Source organism: Python bivittatus, unplaced genomic scaffold, assembly GCF_059951505.1.
Source record: "Python bivittatus isolate LINGU-HERP-01145 unplaced genomic scaffold, Pbiv_v1 ctg000780_np1212, whole genome shotgun sequence".
Taxonomy (NCBI): domain Eukaryota; kingdom Metazoa; phylum Chordata; class Lepidosauria; order Squamata; family Pythonidae; genus Python; species Python bivittatus.
In genome coordinates, this window is record NW_028277108.1 from 1859182 (window position 1) to 1872529 (window position 13348).

Here is a 13348-nt window from a genome sequence, read left to right on the forward strand (position 1 = left end):
ATCAGGAAAAAGGAGTATGAGAAGCTGGAGAAGTACCACGGCCTGAAGGAGGAACTAGAGAGAATGTGGAAAGTAAAGGCCAAAGTGGTCCCAGTGGTGGTAGGAGCACTTGGGGCTGTGATTCCTAAGCTGGGAGAGTAGCTCCAACAGATCCCAGGAACAACATCAGAGCTCTCCGTCCAGAAGAGTGCAGTGCTAGGAATAGCTAAGACACTGCACAGAACCCTCAAACTTGCAGGCCTCTGGTAGAGGATCCCAGATTGAGGAAGACACATACCGTCCATAGGGGTGAGAGGGGATTTTTTTTTATATACATATACATATGTGTGTACATACATCATGTTTATTTATTTGTCATATTTATATGGCTGCCCATTTCAAGAGACTCTGGGTGGCATACAACAAAGTTATAAACAATATATACAAACTGATATTGTTATTAATATTAAAAACTTTTATATTATAAAAGGCACAAAACTAAAACAAAATAAAAAAGAGATTAGGCGAAGAGCAGATGTTAATTACACTGGAGCCATCTCAATATCTTGCCAGTCCCCTGGGGTCCCCAGGCCTGATTACACAACCAGGTCTCAAGAGACTTCCAGAAACGGAAGGGATGAAGCCAGCCTCACTTCAGAGGGAAGGATGTTCCAAACAGCGGGGGCCACAGCAGAAAAGGCCCACCACCTAGGACCCGCCAATGAAGCTCCCTAGCCGACAGGACCCACAGCATGCCCTCTCTGCTGGATCTTGTGGGACAGGTAGATGTAATAGAGGAGAGGCGGTCCCTCAAATAACCTGGTCCCATGCCATGTAGGGCTTTAAAGGTCAAAACCAGCACCTTGAATTGGACCCGGAAACAGACTGGCAACCAATGCAGCTTACGGAGCAAAGGTGTATCATGTGTTCTTCTGGAAACACACATAACTGCATGCGCTGCTGCATTCTGTACCAGCTGAGGTTTCCGGATACTCTTCAAGGGCAGCCCCATGTACAGTGCATTAGAGTAGTCCAACCAGGAGGTGACTAGGGTATGAGTCACCATCAGTAGAGCCCCTCGATCTAGGAACAGGCGCAACTGACGCACAATACAAAGTTGAGCAAAGGCCCTCCTAGCCATGACTGCTACCTGCTCCTCGAGACAGACACATATGCAGAGGCACAGAGATAGATTTTTGTATTTATTTATGTATTTAACCTTCGAATCAGACTTGACTCCTGGCAATTACATGGACAAATCCCTGCAGTTTTTTGGGGAACATTTTCAGAAGTGGCTTGCCACTACCTTCTTCTTAGGGCTGAGACAGAGCAATGGGCCCAAAGCAAACTGGTTGTCTGTAGAATATAATAGGACTGTGCAATTTGATCAAATATCTGGAACTGAATTTCCAAATTACATTAGAGATTCAAATTAAACATTTTAATGACTATGAATGGAGCTAATGATTCGATTCAGAATTAGCCTGTACACCACTAGCATAAAATCACATTCACTATTATTAACTATGGAAGTTATATATACCTTAATCAGAGTTGGGTACTGTGGTGCATCCTTCTCTAAAGGTATAATTTCAAAGTTAGTAGGAATAAATTCATTTTTCATTGGAAGCTTGAATTTCCCATTCAGGTCAGCATTTTGCCATTTCTGTGTAAAAAAAATGTAAATAAGAGTATTTTTTTTAAAAAAAAATTGCAATGGAACCTTGCTAAATATCACTTTTAGATATTTGTGTTCCTCAAAATTCTAACCGAAACTAAAAATGGTTGCTAACGTACTACATTATTTGATATATGATTGTTACTGGCCACAGTCCATTGTTTTGATTTTCCTTGTAATCATACTGCAGAATATGATAGCACATGTATAAACTGAGGATTGTTTACATACTATAACCACCATGTTGACCTACTAGACTGTTCCATACAAATACTATCATGTAAGTAGCTTTTTTTTGTCAGCTTCAATTACACAAATTCTTTTGTCTAGTTAAAGGTATTACACATATAGAAATCAACTTCTGCCTGTGTCATACACCAACTATTGTGTAATACACACTGTGCATGGGTTTCCTCTCAGACCAGCAGCTAGATTTGCATGCACAGAGTTTTCCTTTAATCTAATAAAATAATAAAACAGGCTTTCTGAGAGACAAAGGGGGTGAATGAATTCAGCCTCCCACACATTTCTCCTTCGAACATCTGTTCAGGAACATTTTTTAAAAAGATTTTACATGAATAAATATAAATATGAATGCCAAATGGATAACATACGTCCAAAAGAAAACATGGGTTTAAAGTCACTGTTTAAATAATACATATAGAATTGTGGTGGAATTTGTACTTTCAGTTCTTTACACTGGAGTATAAAAGATCAAGACAAGCAAATAAGATTTCTGACAGATAAGAAAACAAAATATTTTAAATGTGTATATTCAAAAGATCTAATTTTTAAAGAAAGGAAACACTAATAAATATGCAGAACAACAAGATCAACATAATGCAATAAGGCTATAACCCTATAGATAACGTTGGTAGGGAAAAACTTCCAGTTATGCAATGCATGTACAAAAGTGATAGGTGATATTTATATTTAAAATAGTTTCCTTTGCAGCAGTATAAATATTTTTAAAAATACATATTTGTGCCTGCTTTCACAAACAAGACACTATAAATATTCTTAGCATACCTTAATGACTTCATCAGAAATCATTTCTTGCTTGTACTGGGTTCCATACCAGCATTCTTTTTTATCAGTTTTTCCTTCAAATGTCTTAGAGACAATTGCAACCCTAAAAATAAAATAAAAATATACCTAACCAAGGTTTTTCATCTCCCAAACAAATAATTCTGTTTTGGCACAATGAACTTATTATGCATTAGAACACTTCTTTAGAAATGTACAATCTGTTCACATTAATATTAAAAGTATTATGTTAATGAACCTGTTAATACTCTGATATTTGGCAACTTCTGAGCAAACACATTAAACTGGTAATATATGTTAGAGCGATGGTTCTTAAACTGCTTGACCTAATTACTCCCTTTCCCAGTCTCTTATAATGTCATTGCTCCCACAAAAAAAACTCTGTTGTTTTACACAAGCCTCTCAACAAACTGGATCCTTGACTCACAAACAGGCAATTACAAATTGCTCCATTACCCACAGGATATGCCCAAATTACCACTCAGGGGTAATATCCCCCAGTTTAAGAAGCATTGTTTTAGAGCATTTAGTAGAGACTTATGGTTCAGGTTTTCTGTAAACTCAAAGGAATAACAATTTATAATTTTTTATCCTAACTGTATTGTAAAAACAGAATAATATTCCTAATAATATTCCTTCTTAGGTTAGGATCTGCTAAGAGGAACAATACTAGAAGAATTCTTGTAGAAGGGAGAAGACTAAGACAAAGAATTTGCATCAAGGAGGGGACTGGACTAGATGACCTCTGAGAAATTCTAACTCTATCAAAGATCTGTTCCTGCCCTTCCCCCAACCAAGAATATTTCACCTGGAACAGGAAGGAAGTGGGACATGGTAGTTCAGGTACCACTGTCCCAAGGTGCTGAATCACCCTTCCAGTAACAGCTTCTGACTACTTCCTCTCTTTCAACTTCTTCCTGGGGCAATAGGGAAGGATCTTCTTAAAAATATCTGGGGACTGGTTTAAATTAAAGGATGCTTTCTGAATTTCCTCCTCATCTGATAGAAGCTTATGTAACATTCAAAATTCAATTCACTTTCCAGCCATTCTAAATAGGTATTTGAAGAAAAAGCCTCAGGCCATCCATAGCAAAATCTCTCTCTCCCATATTCCAAGCTGTTTTAATATGTGACAAAGTTTTTCACCAAATAAAATTCGTGCCTCCTTTTAATAAGAAGATATTTTTCTTTTCCCATTAAAATGGGGGGGAAAAGGAAATTATCAAGAGTAATTAGTATCTTTACAGCCAATTACATGCAAGAGAAAACATTTACTATCAACATTACTCTGCATCTCAGAGCCAAATAGTTCTTAATTGGAAAAATATAAGACACTTGGATGGACAGAACACTCATCAATTTGAACATTAAATACAAATAAAATCTTAAAATAATGGCCAGAACTAAACAAATAGTGGAATTAGCTACAATTTTTCAGTTTAGTCTTGTTCTCCCCTGCCAAATAAAATATCAAGATGCATATTCTGTGGAATAAATGAAGCAACCCATATAGCCTTTTTGCATGTTATGTATGAATACAAAGCACAATACAATAGCATAAGAGAAGCTTTATTTCCCTTTGGAATTAGTTTCCATGGTAACAGCTCCATTACTGACATTGAGAGAACGCTGCTTATTTGAATGTTGCTAGTGTACACTCCCCAAAAATCAAGATTTCAGCAAAAAAAGAGAGTAAATTATTTACACAATAGCTGGAAGTCTATCTTTATAACATAGATGGCTGTCCTAAAAAGACTGTGATAGTTAGGATAATATGAGTGATTATCATCATTCTCCATATAAATTCACTCATTGCCAATAAAAACAATTTTTCTGTTACCAGTGGGCAGTTTTTTGTTTTGCTTTCAGTTAGCTAATTATAGAAATTGTAGGACAAATCCAGAGCAACTTGTTCTATCAGTAAGGCTGATGTAACTGAGGCTAAAGCAAATGTCAAATTGGCTGACAGGGGCATTCTCCCTCAAGTTCTGGTATTCCATGGATGAGTTGGGAAGAACCTCCAGAACCTCAATGCCACCAGAACAGGAACAGGCAATCTTTTTCTGTTGAGGACCACACTCCATAATAGATCATCTGCTGGAGGCAGCAATACGAGCAGACTGAACAAATACAAGTAAAATAAAGGTCAAAAGGCTCTTCACATCTTTTTTTCTTTCCTACACCTGTTCTCTTTCAAAAAGCAGGCTGTAGAGAAGAACAAATACCTCTTACCAGGGACAAAAAAAAGTGTGCTTTTTTGTACTGGGAGATTTTAAGAGGCAAAAACACCTTAGGCATGAAGGCTGGCTGGGTGACTTTGGGACAGTCACTCTCTCTCAGCTTAACTCACCTCACAGGGTTGTTGTTCTGAGGAAAATAGGAGGTGGTAGGAGTATTATGTATATTCACCACCTTGAGTTATTTATAAAAATAATAAAGGAGGGATAAAAAAAAAAACCTTTAAAAATGGGTGTCTTAAGAGTTGTTAAGGTACCAATTTGACCTTTTAAAGCTCCCTACCCTCCAAGCATTTCAGAGTGTGTCCCTCGACATGCCACACAGAACGTGGAGGGGACTCAAGGTGGAGGAAGTGGTACACTTCTGCTCTAGAGCAACAATGTGAAAAGGGAACACATGGTTCTCCACATATTTGCTAAATAGATGTGATGGCTCGGTTCAGATGATCATCAAAAGAAACCTGGTAGTATACAGAGCTTAAGAAGCTGAACTGAGTTCAAGTCACCCTCACACACAGGAGTTCACTGGGTGACTTTGGGGCTCTCTCCCAGCCCAATATACCTCAAGGTTTGTTGTTGTGGGGGAAAATGAAAGAAGGGAGAACCATGTACACTACCCTGAGCTGAAATAACAATGAATATAAGCTGAATGAATGAATGAATGCAAGATAAACAAGTTATAATTTTCCTTTTTCCTGTTGAGGTCTACTTTTTTGTTTCCCACTTAAGAGAAAGCATTTTTTTTTCAGATTTACAAATCAAGAAATTAAATTCCCCAATCAAATCAGAAATCTACTTCCAATCATATTCTCTGGTTTTGATTTGGAGGGCAAACACTAATCATAACAAAAACAAGAGAAGCAAATTCATAAAAGAGGGAGGTAGGTGCTGCTTATTTCCAGTCTTCTCAGGTTTAATTCAGACACACCTCTTAATCATACCTAACTGTGAAAGCACTAGGACTGAATGCAAATTAGTATTATGTGTGTGTGGTGGTGCCTTAGAGTTGGTTTTGATTCCTGGTGACTGCCTGGTCAAGTCTGTGCAGTTTTCTTGGCAACATTTTTGGATGTGGCTTGTTTTTGCCTTCTCACTGAGAGTGACCCAGTTGCCTTCCATGCCTAAGCCAGGACTAGTACTCAGGTTTCCCCACTCCTAGTCCAGGGCCATAACTACTAGACTGAACTGCCTTCTCAGTAAGCGTATAAATTTATTTTGATAAATTTATTTAGAAGGGCTGTGCAATGCTTTGGATTCAGTTCTGAAAAGGTGCTTCAGAGCCTGCAGGAGTGCAAATGCAGCACCTGCTGACAACTCATTAAAGCATTTGGCTGCTGACAGGTACTGTGTCTAAGGAGTCACCAACAGGTGCTGCATTTGCTTAAGTGCTGCATTTGCTTAAGTTCTGAAGCACCTTTCTGAAATCAAATTCAAAGTATTGTACAGCCCTAGTATTAAAGCTGAATGACAGCCCCAAAAAATCATATTTGAAAAGTATATACTTCTCACAACTAAAATTACTACCTACTGTTGCCCCTAATTTATTACCCCATGCTATGTTTGCACCAAGCGTCTTCTTTCTAAAACTAGGCACATTTCAGGAACTACTTTAGGATATGTTAGTTAATCTTTGTTATTTTGGGATGAAATATAATCTTTACCTTTCAATAAGCAACACAATGTTCCATTTATAAATCAGAGTAATACATTAGAATATGGCAATACAGCTTACCGGACATTTTCAGGTCTCAGTTTGTCCAATACCATTTCTATTAAATCAGGCCTAAATTCTTCAAGTAAATATTCAGCAGCAAGTACTTCTTCAATAGGATAGTACTAAAATAAAATGTTATGCTTTTAGCTTAGATTGAAAAAGATTTAAAAGTGCTCAATAATGGTTATAGAAGGAGTCATTTAGAAGATCTATTAACAGTTCAGAAAGAAAAACATCCATTCTATCATGTTGACAATGGACAAAAAGCAGTATATGCTGATCCCTAGAGGACATCTCTGCAATTACATGGTAACACAATAATTCAATTCCAGGAACAGTAATAAGATTTTTCAATATATACTATCCTTTGAAAATACTTACCTATTAATTCTGGGAAAAAAATAAATAAATGTAGGAGAAAGTATGGTCACCACACTTGCTTTGCAAATTAATTTATTATCACCACTGTAGAGTTTCCTTTAAAAGGAGATGGATAATTTTTTCTGGGTGGAAAATTCATTCATTTATTTGTTCATTCATTCTGTCAGGGCCAGCTCAAACTCTGACAAGGAGACTGACAATGAGCAGCCAGTTCCAGAGTTGCCAGATGAACGCCTGAGAAGCTGCAGGCAGTAGAGGCTATGCTATCCAGGAACCAGGAGGCACAGCTGTCGCTGGTCTCTGTAGATGGGGGATCTGAGCTGCCACCCCTTTCCAGAGCAAGGGCTTGCCATGCAGAGAGCAGAACAGAGCAAAGGTGCTCTGCAAGGCTCCTTGTAAGAAAGGAGCCGTGTCCTTCCTAATGAGCAACACTGGGATTGCTTCTATTTAAGAAGAACAGCAAGCTCAAGCCTCTCTGTTGGCAACAACTGTTCATTTACCAAGACTCTGTGCACCTTGACTCCCAACTTGAAACCCTGTGACTGTGACTCTGGAACTGGACCGGCTAATGAACTTTCTGCAACATTTGGACCCTTGGACTTTGCTTGATGACTCTTGTGCCTGCTGTTTTGGATCTGAACTCTCTTAAGGCAAGCTTGCTCGACTTTTGGGGACTTGTTTTCTCTACTGCGTGTGTTTGTATTCACATTTCCTTTGCTGCTTGTTTATTTGCTTCACAAGCTTCTCAGTAAAGTTTGAAACCACCTCTATGAGTGTTTGTGCATGCGTGGCTTGGGACAGGACTCATTCATTCACTCACATTCTGAAATTGAGAGGCTAGAAGACTTTCAAGGACAAAATGGATGCTTTAAAGCTTATGGAGGGTTAACATGTTGCTTTGCCTCTTACTACTACCCCAAAGTGAGAAAACTCAGCCTGAATTTGTGGGGAGGATGTTCAAAAATTTAAAGGTAAAATGAATGCTTTAAACTTCTGCAATACCAATTTCCCCTCTGATTTAATCCTTACTCTAATGTCTTGTAGAGCCAACAGAAAACAGCAATAATCACTCTGAGAGGGCTTGGAGGACTGCAAACAGGTGCTGGGGGAGTGTATGCACCCCCAGGATTGCCCTACCTCCACTCTAGAAGTTCAGGCATTAAACTCACAATGACAGTACTAACATAATGTAAAACCCAATACATACTGTAATGTAAAGTCTAATAAATAGGACTATGAAAAAAATGAAAGCTTTTAATTAAGGAACATATATTTCAGTGTATAGTAAAACCATGCTACCTATTTACTATGCAGGTAAACACATAATCAAATCACCTCTGATTGAAAAAAGAATGTTATAGAATTGTTTAATAATAAGCAACCCAGTTCCCTCAATCTTATTTCTTCACCCAGAAAATGAGGAGATTGATCACTGAGCCATCATCAACTACCACTCTTTACAGTAGCAACATATGGAAGATTCAAACCACAAGAAGAACCAGACACTGACATTGGCTTTGCCTCTCTCTCAACTCACCTCTCATCCACTCAGAGGCTTCAATGAGAATTGTATTTGCATTTGGTTGAACCCAAATACAATGCTCCGTGCAATTTGGACCCTGCTTTTATAATAAGAGCCCTGAACCTGCACAGAAATGGATATGCATTCAAAGTAACATGCAGCCCTATTGCCTCCCCTGCTGCCAATCTTAGCAATCTTTGCCCACTTGAGGACCAAAGGGAAAACTTTGCTTACAAGTGCCATTGATACCAATAACTTTTTCCGGAAAGTCACAGAAATATTAACAAACAATACAATATTAAATACAATATTCTAAGGGTATATACCAAGTCTTAAAACATAAATAGTTCTATATTGTAAGTTGCAACTTACATGAAGCATCCCTGCAAGTTTTGATGTATAACCTCGGGGTCTTTCCTTATCTTTAAATCTGAATGCTACAGCATTTAGATCCTAGCAAGAGAAAGAAAATAAAGTCAAAATATTCCTGCAGCTATCACAAATGCAGATTAGTATTTTAAATTACAAAAAATTCTTCTTAAACATAGATTTAGTTTAATTTCTGATGTTCAGGATTAATCTCATGAATGGAACTGGAAGACTGCTTACATTATTATGAATGGCCTATTCTGCACAGTAAACAAAAATATGATTCTTTGCATTAAATGGATACAAAGAAAACAGATTTCACCAATAATAATGATAAATAAATGTAAGGCTTGAAGTGCAAGTTACTTGAAAGCTGAAATAAATACATGGAGTCAATCCTCTGAAACACCTAAAAAAGGTCATGTTCTTCAGAATTAAAGTAGGATCATTAGCAGTCTGATAAACTATATATATAACCACATAAATACCATACTCCTTGAAAAATGTTCTTTAAGTTCTGTCTTCCCCATTCTGGGGACTCCCCAGTACAGTAATACCTTGGTTCACGAACGCTTCTGTTCACGAACAATTTGGTTCGTGAACAGCAGCGTTCGCAAATTTTTGCTTCCGTTCGCGAACTCCGCATCAGGTGACGAACACGACCCACGGCCATCTTCCCTGCTCTGACACATGGTCGTGGGTTCCTCTAGGCAAGATCGTGGTCGCAGACAGACACCTGCTGTGAAGCGTTTTGGTGTCACCTCAAGCAAGGTTAGTGTTCTCTCTCTTCATACTGTACTGTACTGTACTTTGTTTCATATTTTTGTGGTTAAAAAAAATACATATGGTTCAGAACGGATTAACCTTATTTACATTGAACCTTATGGGGAAATTTGATTTGGTTCGCGACCAATTCAGTTCGCAACCAGAATCGTGGAACGAATTAAGTTCATGAACCGAGGTACCACTGTACAATGCTAAACATTCTTGGAGTTGAAATCCAAACATCTGAAGGACATTTAGGCTGGGGAAGGCTGTATTAGTTTAATACAGTACTGTTACCTAAAATACTTCTTTACATTTAACCACTTGGGAAGATTTTTTTTTTTTCAAAATAGTTATCTCTATACATGAGGGGTTCATTCACTAAGACTATGTTAATAGGGAAGGATCCAAACTAATGTATGGGTAACCACCACTGAATTCAGTGCGGTTTACTATCAACATGCATAGGTTATTCTTGCTAACTCAGTTTTCCACAAACAAATTCTTTCTATGTGAGCGTATGAATGTATATGTGTTTGAGATAATTGTCTGTATATAAGACAATAGTTTTTATGCATTGATGGGAGAATCAAAAAGGATGCCTTATTTTACAAGCAATTAACTTTAGTTAAATAGTTATTCTTTTTTTTTTTTTTGTCCTGGCTGCCGTTTTGTGACCTCTGGCCAGTACATACATACACGTACATATACAAGAGTGTCATGTACACATATCTGGTAAAAAAAAAAAATCTAGGATTGCTTTCAATGATAGTTGGCAATCCTTGACAAAGATAGGATTCTTGGAGAACATATAGTATTTTTCTCTATAGTGAGGCAGGAAAGATGATAATCTTTCTATTTTGAGAGGCCTGTCTTAAATTCAGGGCCATCTTCTTTTAAGTAAACGTTGTATATCTAATGGGAGAGTCATTTTAGATTTACTGAGAATATGCACCAATTTGAGAGAATAAACATACACATTATCGCCAAAAAATCTTTCTCTGTCCTATTTTCCTAAGAACTGAGAAAGTGGTGGTGAACACAATGAATTACAAGTGAGAGACAACAGAAAAGTTAGTGAGTGGAACAGATAAGCAAAGGGAAGCAGCAAAACCAAGTCAGCATTAGAAAGGAAGCTGGAGCCTTTTTTAATAGCTTCCCATAGATGTCATAGATCTTTATCTAATTCTTTATGTACATTTATAAAGTTATTTGAGGTACATATAGAAATATGAGATGTCTGCATGATGAATTGATAAAATAATATGGACATCTGTTTAGCTGTAATCTCTGTGATTATTTTTTTTTACAACAGGCTAAATATCTGTATAAACCTCTCTTTATTTACAACCCAAGATCAGCAGTACAGACAACCAAATAAAAACAGTTAAATGAAAAAGATAAAAGATTGTCAGAATGTATTTGATGTTAACTGTTGCTTTGTCTTAACTGCTGCCACAATAAATATGGCTATCAGATAAGTGGTTTCACAATGTGAGGCTCAAAGTAAAAAGAGGGTATAAAAATCATCTCCCAGGGGCATTTAATAAAAGGGGAAGATACAATGTCCTTTCAAAGAGCCTTATAAAAATTGCAATATAAAAGGACACGTTGGATTGTATCAATTTCCCTGGAATCACCAGGGCAAATGTGCAGAGACAGAGGAATGTTGGCATACCTGACAAATAATGTGGATGGGAGGTGGTTGTGCCTGGCTCTGAAAAGGCTCTTCCTCAAGCTAAAGGAAGACTCCCAGAACCCCATGTCTAGGATGCTTCTAGGGCTTTGAGAGAGTGAACTGACTTTGGACTGACATTCAATGTCATTCAACTTTTGTAGCACCAGCTTTTTGGTCTGAGCATTGTCCAAGGTTTGTAAGGAATCTAGAGGCACTCCAGATGTTCTTAAGTTTTGCTCTACTCCCTTTGTTCACAGTGAAAATTAACTGTTAGTTAAGATTAGCAGTAGCAACCCTGTAAGAAAAAAAACTGATTTTTTTTTACCAGTATGTCACCAATCATCTTCATGCCCTGTGTTCCATGTTGAGCATTCCAGACTCAAGCCTGATACTGTCTTGGGGATACCCCATGGTGTGGCAAACAAAAACCTTAAAAACTTAGTTTGTATTGTCTTCATATATAGGCCCACCTGAGCTGCAAAGAGTATTTAAGCTAGGGTTTTAGCTTCAAAAAGCTTTAGAGCTGGATGTATCAGCTCACCTCCTTGGGAATAAAGAACAACTTATAATAGCCTTTGTAGATTTTGATGCCACTTCCTTAATATATTCGTGATAGGTTTTCTAGGATTCACTTTCATGAAATACCAAGCCAAAATGTTTAAAGGAGTGTACCTGTTCAATCCTGCCTTTAAAATGACAGACTTTTGTTATTCTCCTTAAACTAATAGGAAATAACTACATAAAGATATCTTACCTTACATTCTTGAAAAACCCATTCTTGAGGTCCTTCTGTGCGTAGCTTTTGAATATATTGAAACATATGCAAAATAATATCTTCCACATGTACTATACAAGAAAAAAATACAAGATTTTTAGTTTTGTTTGGTCAAAGCAAAAATGTCATAAAAGTTCTAGGATTACAACTCTCTGTTGTTGTTACTATATTTCAACAAGCTGCTCTTATGACTGCTTTTAGCATCAGGGATGCTCTGGGAAGTGGCACTTAGCCCTTTCTTTGGCTGCTTATTTCTTATCTAAATAATGTCTCTGCAGTTGTTATTAGAGGCAGGAATTGGAAAAATGTCTTCACATCAAGCCTGCAACTCAGTCATTTGAGTTAAATGAATATTATAGATTTCTAAAAGCACTATTTTAACGTACATAGCAGTAAGATATAGAGATAAGTATAACATTGTGGAGAAACAATGCACATTATAACATTTTGACATACAAAAGTTGCAATCACTCAGATTCACTGGTCAGTTATTGTTGATCTCTGAGTGATGGATTTGATTAATTGATTGATTAGGGGGAAAAAGGATATCTTAGCATAGTTTCAGACAGTTTTCAAACCAATTTGATTGTCAAGAACTGTTTTTCTAGGTGGCAACTGCCAGCAGTATTTAGAACACAGGGAATCATCACCACATTTGTAGGATCAGAAAAAAGCGCATAGAACAGTGTTAGCAGCATTTAAAAAAATAAGAAGAATCCTTCTTGCCATAGTACCTATGAAACTGCATGTGATTAAAGCCAATTAAAATTTTAAATTTTACTACAGAATATTTTTCTCTGTGGGATACATAAAAGGCCTTATAAGAGAAGCTTATTTAAATGATACTTTGAGCCGTAGCATAGCAAAATGACTGAAGGGATCCACTTACACAGTCCTTCTTCAGTAAGATCAACATTAATGATAAAAAACATGAAGCCTCGAGCACCTTCTTTTTGTCCACCAACCAGTGTGCTTACCCAGCCTATGATAAAAGCACATTAAATATTCATACATGATTGTTTGCATTTATTTTAAATTATATTATTTTTAAGCAAACACTGACAATATATGTATTTCTGGTTAACAGCCTTCACACACCATGACAGAAAATCATAAATGGATCTGATAGAATGTGACTATCAGAGATAATGAATTTCCAGAAAATTTGTAGCAATAGTGGAAAAAATAGTGAAAATTCCAACT

General features: G+C 37.1%; 1 protein-coding gene across 6 annotated transcripts in view; it reads right to left on the bottom strand.

The window, feature by feature from the left end:
• The window catches only part of IDE (insulin degrading enzyme), a 98169-nt gene that overhangs the window by 35951 nt on the left and 48870 nt on the right, over positions 1 to 13348 (bottom strand). For all 6 annotated transcript variants that reach the window (XM_088128987.1, XM_088128989.1, XM_088128988.1 and 3 more), the window contains 6 exons: positions 13035 to 13127; positions 12125 to 12216; positions 8931 to 9011; positions 6674 to 6777; positions 2687 to 2789; positions 1523 to 1645 (listed from right to left, as the gene is read on the bottom strand). In XM_088128987.1, the coding sequence (XP_087985113.1) occupies positions 1523 to 1645; positions 2687 to 2789; positions 6674 to 6777; positions 8931 to 9011; positions 12125 to 12216; positions 13035 to 13127 (596 nt within the window). The remainder of the gene's footprint in view (positions 1 to 1522; positions 1646 to 2686; positions 2790 to 6673; positions 6778 to 8930; positions 9012 to 12124; positions 12217 to 13034; positions 13128 to 13348) is intronic.